General features: G+C 40.7%; 1 protein-coding gene across 1 annotated transcript in view; it reads right to left on the reverse strand.

Moving 5' to 3' along the window:
- Nucleotides 1-9,099, reverse strand: part of LOC124279616 — a 151,624-nt gene extending 142,525 nt beyond the window's left edge. The window contains exon 1 of the mRNA XM_046715459.1: nucleotides 8,316-9,099. Coding sequence (XP_046571415.1) covers nucleotides 8,316-8,394 — 79 coding nt within the window. The 5' untranslated portion in view covers nucleotides 8,395-9,099. The remainder of the gene's footprint in view (nucleotides 1-8,315) is intronic.
- Between the last annotated feature and the right edge of the window lie 2,906 nt (nucleotides 9,100-12,005).

A 12,005-nucleotide genomic window follows, 5' to 3' on the forward strand; every position in this document is an offset into this window, starting at 1 on the left:
ACACCATACATTTCCAATTTGTTATTTATTTTCCGACTTACAAGGCTAATTACCCCCAGCTGTGCCGAATTATGCAAATTAATACGGGAGACAGTTACTGTAGGATACATGTAGTGTAGGGCTCTTAGAGGAAAATACAATCCACACAAACACCACGATTAAGGGTAATCGCGTTTCACATGCAACATATTTCTCTAAGCCTTATGGATGACGCTGTCTAACGTTTATGACAGTGATGTGAAAATATGAAATATATGTGTCAGTGTCAAGATTAATATCTGAAACACGAGACAGGTGTAGGTGCCGACGACGGGAACGACATGACACGTTGTCGTTGTAACAACGCGCCGCTCTGACGTGGATAAATGACCAACATGTCTCGTGGACAGTGGTCAGTGTCCTCCAGCGGTCACGTGACGTCCACGATCCACCAAACCGGACGTATCTCTCCCCGAGTGAGTTGTGTCAATCAAGGGAAGATGGTATCGCCGTGTGTTACTCAATACTCCGAAGTAATACCTCTGACATGACGGTGTTATGGACGTCGGATGATTTTCCATGTCGATAACACACGTGTCAATGGCCTAACGGATACATACCAGCCTGGCCGGTCACCGAAACAAATAACATTCTGCAGTAGTCGTCACATCCGAATCTCACTGAGTACCATCGTATTTATCTCTTTAACTCGAACTCCACTACTCGATGTAGCGTTAAGACGAAGCAGTGGTCACATCCGCACCTCACAGGATACGATCGTATTTATCTTTTCAGCTCGAACTCCAAAAACTCGATGTAGCGTTAAGACGAAGCAGTGGTTACAACCAAATCTCACTGAGCACGATCGCATTCATCTCTTTAACTCGAACTCAACAAACTCGATGTAGCGTTAAGACGAAAAAGTTCTCATACCCGCACTTCACTGGGCACCATCGTATATATCTCTTTAACTCGAACTCCACAAACTCGATGTAGCGTTAAGACGAAGCAGTGGTCACATCCACACCTCACTGGGTACCATCGTATTTATCTCATTAACTCGAACTCCACAAACTCGATGTAGCGTTTAAGACGAAAACGTGGTCATATCCGCACTTCATTGGGCCCCATCGTAGTTATCTCTTTAACTCGAACTCCACAAAGTCGATGTCGAGTTTCGACGCAGCTACTCTTTATCCCCAGAATAAGGTTTAGTGTCGAAACACCGCTCGGCATTGACTAAGTTGGTCCTCTTTTCTCTCTTTCTCAATTCGACACGAAGAGGTTTTATGACAAGTGTTACATATTTACCCTTAAAGTTGAAATAATCTCTGAAATGAAACTATCTAAAGCTTCTTTATATAATTGTCTTTCAGTAAATATGTAATACAAAGGAGGTCAGAGAATGTCTCCCCATTCTGCAAATAAACAAATCTAGACTTGTTAAAGTATTTTAGACTTGCTTTGGGGTTTCAAAAAGTCCTTGTTTAAGGGTCTTGTGGAATACTTTAACAGTTAGGCATGGGATCTGATAAGCCGTACACGTTGTTCTGTCTGTGCGGGTGCGTTGGGGTGGCCTAGTGGTTAAAGCATTCGCTCGTTACGCCGAAGACCCAGGTTCGATTCCCCACATAGGCACAATGTGTTAAGCTCATTTCTGGTGTCCCCGGTCGCGATATTGCTGGAATATTGCTAAAAGCGGCGTAAAACTAAACTCACTCACTCTGTCTGTGCATATTAATCTATCATCATAACACATAAACCCGGATGATTGAACATGCTACTTCATCATTCACACTTGATGAGGATACAATCTTTCACAGGTATCCCAAATTATTCGTCAGTATTCTGTGTTCCCGCAGTCTTAAATAAACCTGTCGCGAGATATATGATATGAATCCACCAAATGCTTTCATTTCTTAAACAAACAAAATTCAGTCCGTGGCAATCCTTTCACGGCGTCGCACCATCCCTCTAATGTAAAAACATCACTTAAACAAAGGTCAGAGATGTTAATTAAACTCTAACCCTGACTGTCAAAAGATACACTCAGTAAACACGGATACGCCAAAGCATAATAGCTGTTATTTTAGATCCATTAACATACCATATACGTTAAGAACCTTATCGACATTTCCATACAGGCTGTGGATTCAAAGAGAGGATTTACCTGAGATTAAAGACTTGATCAAACAAAACACACCTACGCACATACAACACCTGTGTTTTACCTATGCTGTTTTGAAGCGGTTTAGCAAAACATCCTGAAACATTTTGATGAGAATCTTGAATTATCACATGTGTGTGTATACGACAATCGTTAGGCTTGATAACCTGTGTTGACCCCGCACCCAGTTATCAGCCATTACTATCCGTTAACGTATATATAATGATAAAGTAAGCAACACCTTACTCGTAGGGTTATCTGTTAATATAACCATCAAACAGCTGATAATGACAATGGCAATAACGATGATGATGATGATGATGATTATTAATAGTAACAAAAACAGGAAATGAAATACAATTGAAAAATGAGCGATACAACGTCTAAAGTTAATAATTATGACGGAGGTGATGAATGCAACCAAATGGATGATGATGATGATGATGATGATGATGATGATGATGATGATTAAATAAGACTATCGATCGTGTCTTCATAATAAAATCAGAACGCTTCCGCGGCCATTAAAGTATAAAAAAGAGGCTTAGAAAACATACGTTTTCTTCAATAAATACTCTTGAAACGTTCGACCAAACTCCCTTCAGGGCTTATTCAGCACACAAATGAAAAGAACGCGAAAAAATAAATCGATTTCAAATTCGCGTTACTTACTTTCATTATCGTTCAAACAACCCTTGAGGGACAACATCAACAAAAACTACAACATAGACCAGAAATCAGCGAGTCTCTGGACAGATTTTTGAAGTGACGATGCTGCCTTTAAACTCGCGTTTGTTTTCCGAGGACAAGATCAAACGTGTCATTTGTCCTGTAATCTACCAGCAGCAGCTGGGAAGACGAGATCGTTTAGCTCCAGCCTCACCCAGCTTCTCTTCCTATCTCCCCCAAAGGCGGTCACGATTACGTGTAGCCAAAGGTTTGTGGCAGGATATTTTGGTGAAATAAATAAGTTATATAAGTAAACGTAGACAGTTTTCTGAGGTAATGTCAGGAGATTAAAGGGATGCTCCGAAGTAACTCAAACATATTGCTTGCTGTCGCCGGTTTATGGATATAATCAAATCATGCTGCCGTATTGATTTGATTAGCAGCTAGGTACGTCTCGAATATAAAAGAAGATAGCCTGCACTGGGGACATGTATGGCTAGTGATTGATACCAGCAATATTAATAAAGTTGCTATCAATTCAATTATGTATGTGATGTCTTTGAACCTTTTTGAATTGGTCGCCTGTGTTGGTACCGCTGGTAATATGTAACAAAATTAGTCAAAATTAGTGTTATGGGTGAGAAAGTTTATACTCTTAATCGCATTTAAGATTCTGTCTTGTGAAAATGAGCATGCCACCATGATATCTAACTGACAAACAGAGGCTTCAGAAAGTATACTTGGCTGACACATATGAACCATGGGGTTCAAAATCGAGACAAGTTATGGAAAAGAACTTCTTTATTTCGGTGGGGTAGCCTAGTGGTTAAAGCGTTCGCTCGGCACACTGAAGACCCGGGTTCGATTCCCCACGTGGGTACAATGTGTGACGCCAATTTCTGGTGTCCCCCGCCGTGATATTGCTGGAATATTGCTAAAGGCGGCGTCAAACCCAACTCACTCACTCACTGTAAAATAGAGATTTATATATCTATAAACAGTCTCCTTTGTTGTCAGTCAACCTCTAAGAAATCCCTATCTAATAATTGATATGAGATAATGAGATTCATATTTCTCTCTGGTATCCTACTATACCCGTTTCATCTCAACAAGCATAAAGTAACCTGTTTTATCAGTCAATGTTTAATACCATCATGGTAAAATATTAACACACGTGCAATTCTGTCTTCGGTATCAGAAATAAACCGCAAAATCTCACAACCATCCAAAAATAACGTGCAATGGAAATAAAACAAGGAAGACGCCTTTTACAGAAACTTCTAGTAGCTACTTTGTGTTCAAGAGCGTATTTCAAACGAAGGACGAAAAAAAGTTTTGATTAAATTTTCAAGTGCATCCTCAGTAATAATCTAAAATCCAATATTGAGAAAATTTCAAGCGACGTTGTACGGAAGCCACCAACACGTAGCTTGTTTTATTCCAGTATTGATTGAACTTGCTGTAGAGAAATCTACAACGGTTTTGTTTGTAAGCCACTGAAGCACCGGGCTTAAATAAACTGTTAGCAAGGGATACGTGGATTATCCATACAATGTTAGCTTCGCTAAAATACATTAGTGAAATTGTAATTGGCCATTAGTTAACACTGGACACGTTGTTGTCGACGTTGTCGTTGAAATGGAGAAGAAAGCGTGACCTGATACCCTAATGGGAAAGTCTAGTGAATTATTAAAATTAGAGTAGTTATCTTGTGAACTTATCCAAATGTCAGGGATTCAGATGGCAGTTATGACTGAAGGGACTTGTCTGCAGAACGACGCCTGTCAAAATTTGAACTCAATTTTCTGAAATAGCTCTATTCACAGGTGATTTTTATAACCCAAAAACATAACAGCCGGATATTTTAAGAAACAATCTAACTACACATTACGAGGACATGATGTGTAAAGAACGTTCTGTTCTTATAGGGTGGGGTAACATAGTGGTTAAAGCGTTCGCTCGTTACGCCGAAGACCCAGGTTCGATTCCCCACATGGGTACAATGTGTGAAGCTCATTTCTGGTGTCCTCCGCCGTGATATTGCTGGAATATTGCTAACATCAATGAAACACAATGTACTGGAATTGAAATTCTGATTCTAATACATCGGTGTGATGTTGTACTATTAAATGTCCCTACATAGAAAGATGCACCGTATCGAATGCTGTTTGATATTTGAAAGGCATATGTTTCATTATCTAAATCAGAAATCTGAAATCTCGCTTTCTTCATTTACACAGAGAGAGTAAAAATCCAATTTCATTATATGATTCAGTGGTGATGCATATAATGAAATAGCATCTATTTCACAACCACTCACTTCTTTCTATATATGTAATGACAGAAATATAGTGATGTGCGTGATTCTAAAACAGCATACAATTTCATTATTTTAATCAGAACTTCACTTCCGTGTTGTATATTTCACTCCACTGAGAAGCGCGGTGATGATGCGAGTATCGCCCGCTGACAGTGATGTAGAAGAACCATTGATGTTAACAATATCATTAATGATACCCATCTCCCGTGGTATAAAGGTAACAAGTCCCACTCACGCGGTATAAAGAAAACAATTTCCACTGAAATTACTAGTCTGGAAATGTATTTAAAAGGTAGTTCAAATTGGGATTGTATAATTTAAATGGATGAGAGGGTTCCATTCATCGCTGTGTGTTTCAGCTGATAGGTGTAGGAGCCAGTTTGAAGTCGGGGTTGTGCTCAAAAGCTATTTATACTGTTGTATGTTCAGGATATATACCTATGGTGCATAGCTATCTCAGAGACGCATTTTATAATAAAGATAGAATTATACAAGTCTGTACTCAGTGCCATATTAATACAATGTTAAATCTTTTAATATATAAATGTATTACTAAATGTCTAACGTGTTTAATTATGCAGTGAGTGTAATTGTAATGGGTGTTAACTCATAATGTACATTACAGCCTCAATGAAATACATCATGCGTAAGGCTGGTGATGTAGTACATTTAACGTCAATAATGCCACTATAAGCGACAAGAGCATTATCACAATTATAAAATATCTCTCCTAAAAACAGAATCTGCTGTAGTATTGCGACGTTATCATGATAATATGTTCATGAAACACAGTCAGTGTTCAATTAAATCTGTTTCGATAAAAACCGATCGAGCATTTAAACTGTTGTCTGAAACATACACATCGCTACATCATAAACATGCGTTCATGATTCATTCTCAAGAAGTTACTGTTCATTAAATCCGGTTCGATAAACATCGATCGAATATTCAACCTGTTGTCTGAAACACATATATCGCTATGTCATAAGAATATGTCCATGATTCATTCTCAATAGTTTTCTGTTCATTAAATCCGTTTCGATAAACACCGATCGAACATTTAAACTGTTGTCTGAAACATACACACTGCTAGTCCTTGACGTAAAATATTATCAATCCCAAAGGAGAAATGCATAATTGATGCAGCGACAGAGAGACTAACGTGACACAAAGGATGTATGACTCAGAGTGATTGAAATCAACATACAAACATATACCCGCGCCGGATTTTCCCCGTCGACAGGTGCTCGTGTTAATTCCTATTAGGTCAGATGAATTGACCAGTCGCGACCGGAGTGTTACTACCATGACTGACAAGGTAAAACGATGTACATTGCAATCAATATCGAAGCGTAACATTGAGCTAGGATATTTAGCGCTGAAACGTACAGCTACATATGTTGTACATTTCATGTCGATGTCCTCACGAGGGTTAAATACCCACACAACAGCTGGTACTTCATAATGGATATTGAGTTTAGATCACTGCTGTCCATTGCTGTCACAAGGATCATTCGCTATAAGGTCCATCTCTCCTGTAATGGACGTCAACAAGCCACTAGGACCTTAACGTGTACTTATAGTACTCACTGAATGAGTAGCGATAGGCCCCGCTGTCTAGATCTATGTAAGTAGCCTAGCTAACATACAATGAAGCATTCTTGATAGAAATAGATGGAATATAGGGTCTTTGCATTTAGAAGTGATACACATAAGGAAGAGACTTATATGGATGTCAACTTCTTTAAGGATACACTACGAAACGCTGTGTTCCTCATATGAAAGAAGTTGGCATCCATAAAAACTCTCTTCCTTAAATGGAATATATAACAAAATTATCAAATATATTTACCACTGTTTTCATTAAAATGAAACAAATCAGTAAAGTCGAAAGGAACCTTGCAGTTTGGTGTATTAGATTTAATGTCATTGTTTCGTCAACAATGACTATTTAGTCTACAATAAAGTCAATGTATTCGATCATAAACTGTTTCCACACATTCACTTGATGGCTATTTTAACTTATTTTCTGCATGAGGACAGGTGAACTTTTCTTGTCAATAAGAACGATGTTGTTTTTTTAATTAAGTCTTTGGTTGTTATCAGGTTGTCTGAAGATTTACCTACTTTCAGCGGTTAAGTTGTCAGCAAACAACAATGGCTTACAGGGTATGTTGAAAAGCATTTGGCATTTGCGTTTAGTTGATGCTCCGCAAACACGAATCAAATGTTCTCCAGTACATAGGGTTTGCCAAATACGCCTAAACAACCCGAACAACATGTCACAATTAACTACTAACTTCTTTGAATTTATTTACTGAACCAACGTTAAACTTTCCAACTTTTTAAAAAATAAAGCCACACAAATACGTATGTAGGTGTATTAGGTATGAGGAAAACATTATTTCAAAATATAATTAAATTATTGCATATTTATTATAATAAAAATTATAACATATTGTCGTAATACTGAAAAAAAGCTGTTTGCAACCACCTTGTCGAATCGGATTATCGTTTCAATATGAGGGCAGAGGAACACCATTTCCGATGGTGATTTTTAACATGGAGGAAAATACTTAGCAAAACATAATAAATTTATCACAAAATTCATTGTCGTAAATTTGAAGAACCTGTTTCCGTCAAATATATGGAGTCTCTCCACATGGCATTCACATGTAAACAGAGGTATAACATTTCAACCTTTGTGAAGAGGCTTTTACATCGGATAAAAGAAGTTGTTAGAACCTAGGGAATATTCAGTCAGATGTATATAGCCCTTTCTAAGCGGTCACTGTTGACAGAAGGCACGATATCCTCAGCAATTACGTGATACCGTGTTTGTCCCAACAGAGCGGAATGCGGAGACAAATGCAGGACCAACTCCGTTCGATATTCTGTCTGCATGACTGGCATTGCCCGACGCCAGGGCAAACGACTTACTGTAAGTTAGAATATACACACGGGCAGAGTACACTCGATCCATAAAGAATTGTGAAAAAGAAAATTAGCCAGGAGATGCAACACGTCTACGATCAACACGTCTGGGAGATGTTCGATTTACTCCAACATCGCGTGTGATATCGTGCCCCGATGTAAGACAGTTTGCTAAGGGGGTTTAAATCACTCGGCAGTTCAATAAAGCAAGCACAGGTTAGTGGATTGAATTTGGCGGCAACTTACCAAGTGAGCAGACGACAGTCAGGACTGTAAGAAGGGTACGATCCACCGGTCTGCCTAAAACTGCTATCACCCTCCGCATTGTCCACTAGTCACCATCGTCTGCTAAATCACCTGTCGTCTGCTGGGTAAACTGTCTCAGGCCTGATGAAGACGGTACAATCCACGGAAATCACCACTTCTAAATCCGGACTTCTGGTACCAAACCTAATTCCTGCGATTCCACCAGTTCTACAAACTCTGGCAACGCTTGGCTGTATCAATGGGCTATTTGTTGACTTATTAAAAAGCGCTTGCCGCAGTGCCCTTTGCTTTGTGATGTGAGCAAGGGATATACACAAACGCCGTGCGTCGCCAGTTTATAATATAACACAAGCGTACACACACTCGACTGCTCGTCCAATGGGCTAGCGTAACAGCGAAACGCCTCTCCCTTCTGTGCAGATTAATGGGCCTCTGCGACGAGAGCCAGCGTACAATAGCGTTAGGGCCAACACGCTTAACGTAAAGCGCTCGCCAGACTATGCTACTGGGCTAGGATGCTCTACAAGCCCGGGGGTAGGGTCGTTTGCCGATGACAGCGATATGGTCAGTGAATGCCCCCGCCCCCTGCGATCCTCCAATCCAAATCTCCCTCGAGACTCCGCTTATCCCAGGAAGCATGGAAGAGCGATTAAACACGATAGTTTCAGCTTCAGCAGCATTGTCAACCCCGAGAGATGCCCAACATATGCTTCTGGGCTGAGATAAGTCCTAGAGAAAATTCACCGGTATCTTCTCTAGACCAACAACCGGAGCTCGGCGCTGACTCCTGGCACCATGGTCAGTCGTCGCAACTTCGGATTTAATTTTGCGAGAAATTGCCCGCTTTCGCTTCCCCGTAGTTCCACAACCCGCTGCCCAGGAAGCATGTGTTGTTCTTATTGATCACAGTGCTGTTTTCTCTGGAATCCTTAGATGAATTAGTCGCGATTCTGCTGCCAGTAAAATTTAAGGTAAATGTAAGCCTAGTGGTATTCTACATACATCCTCCGTGATTCCAATGACGCACCTGTAACGCACAACTCAGTGACACCATCTCCATCCTCCTTCAGCGTGCTTGTGGCAGGACGGAATTCATTAGAGCATTGTATTGAACAGTTAGTATTTGAACGGCGGCATTGTTTAGACGATTGAAGCAGTCGTAAAATCACAAATGGTATGCGGTATCTTTTGTCGTAACGAGCATTGATTTTTATATGAAGTATCCTTGAATGCATTACATACACACGGCAGATTTACAAGCATCTAGGTGTGAAGTGCGTGGGCTAATACTCAGCGAGTTGACTGCACAATCGCCAGAGCTTACTAATGGCCCCTTACTAATCGCTGCAGAGCAAACACCATACAGGCCGTATTGGACTGTATGAATTACGGGGCATATTTCCGCAACTTTACCGCATGGCATATTAACATGTTGCCAGACATGGTCGTAACGGCTAGTCTGATTTGTTCTTTCCTTTTAGTCGAATATATACAGGTATCATACAAACTACAGAAATAATAGTTGTGTGTGCGTGTATCTATACGTCGCTTTAAGGAATACGCAGATCGATGCTCATGCTGATGATCACTGGATTGTCTGGCCCAGGCTCGATTAATTACAGACCGCCGCCATATAGCTGTAATATTGCTGAGTGCGGCGTAAAACTAACTCACTCACTCACTTTGAGGAATACAAAAGCAGTATCATGGGGACACCAGAAATAGTGTGAGTATGGTTTTATGCCGCTTTTAGCAATTCCAAAAATATCACGGGAACATCAGATATGGGCTTCATCCATTGTACCCATGCGGGGAATCGAACCTGGGTCTTCGGCGTGACGAGCGAACGCTTTAACCACTAGACTACCCCACCGCCCCACACCAAAAATAGGCTTCACCTGGAAGCGAACCTTGTACTTCGGTGTGGCTTTTAACCGTTTTGCTGCCCTACTGCCCGGGTTTTGTCATTACATAGTGATATATGGATCGTGGTAGTACCATGGTGATGCGTCTACTTGCCACTGTTTGTTGTTTTTGTTTGTTATTTAACGCTGCACTCGGCAATATTCCAGTTATATGGCGGCAGTCTGTAAATAATCGAGACCAAATAATCCCGTCATCTACAGCATAAGCATCGACCTACGCAATTGGGATACAATGACATGTTTCAACCAAGTCAGCGAGTCTGACCACCCGATCCCGTTAGTCGCGTCTTATGACAAGCATGGGTTACTGAAGACCAATTCCAACCCGGTCTGCAACTGTCCATAAAACAAGGTGCCCGTTGGTCGCGAATGGAAACTACAACGTTGGTATTGCGGGTACGTACAGATCCACACCAATCGATGTTTGTGAGGCAGCTAAGGAATCGGATGTTTAAGCTCGGCGGCATATTTGATCATCGTACCGCTCATAACATCAACCACTGGTTTAGTCGGATTGTTTACCGTCATATAGCTTGTGTGTTGATGAGTGCGGCCTTAAACCACAAACTTTCGTTTTCTTTGCTAACATTTATTCCCAGAAAGTAAACTTAATCATGAAAATAAATTGCAAAATCTATTCACAGAAAATAAACTTATCATGAAAATAAATTGCAAAATGCAAATGTATCCCCACAATGCATCTGAAGAAATCTAGACTTGAATTGGATTCATTTTTTAATATTATAATTTATTCTCTAGGGTGTGGGGTCGGAGACCGACTACAAGGGGGAATACGGTACTAGTTAATAACAACGGCAGGTGGTGTCTATCTTGCTACTGACGAGCGGTTTTGCTGCAAACGATCGATCGTCCAAAGTAATTGTTGTGCGCCGCTTTGGCCATTTTGAAAATTGTGATTAAACTTTTTGAAAATTGAAAAGTGGCTGCAAATCATTTGCGGTGCAGACCCTTTGTCGTTTCGTTGGCGTTCATCCCTACTCCCATGTGTAATGTTAGAGTCGTATTGGGAAGGCAGTCAATTTCAAAACACGAATGAGATCGAAACGACTTTCACGTTTCATGAACTGCGTACATTAAGTCACGTGATGAATTGAATTGCTTATGTTTGTTTGTTTGTTTGTTTGTTTGTCGTTAACGCCACACTCAGCAATATGCCAGCTATATGGCCGCGTTCTGTAAATAATCGAGTCTGGACCAGACAATCCAGTGATCAACAGCATGAGCATCGATCTACGTGCGATGACATGTGTCAACCCAGTCAGCGAGCCTGACCACCCAATCCCGTTAGTCGCCTCTTACGACAAGCATGGGTTGCTGAAGACCAACTCAAAGCCGGATCTTCACGGGTTACTTAATACAGTTATGTAATATGATTCTCAACTTTTGTTGAATTATGGATGTATGGTTTTAGGCGTGCGAATTTTCTGTTAATGTCTCAATACTTCAATGATTTAACGGCGTCTTGGCACAGTTGGAGTAAAGCAGTTTAGCACTTCAATAACCGGGATTAGAACCAACGACAGAAGGTCATAAAGGGACGCAACCCTCCACAACGGCTTGAGTCGCCTTCCAGGTAAATGGGGACGATAGGTAGCCGAGTGGTTCAAGCGTTCGCTCGTCCCGAGACCGCAAGACCCGATGTGTGAAGCGCATATCCTGTGTCCCCCGCCGTGATATTGCTGGAATATTGCTCAAAGCGGCGTAAAACCATACTCACTCTGGG

This window comes from Haliotis rubra, unplaced genomic scaffold (assembly GCF_003918875.1).
Source record: "Haliotis rubra isolate DU_JTF1 unplaced genomic scaffold, ASM391887v1 Scf253, whole genome shotgun sequence".
Classification (NCBI taxonomy): Eukaryota; Metazoa; Mollusca; class Gastropoda; order Lepetellida; family Haliotidae; genus Haliotis; species Haliotis rubra.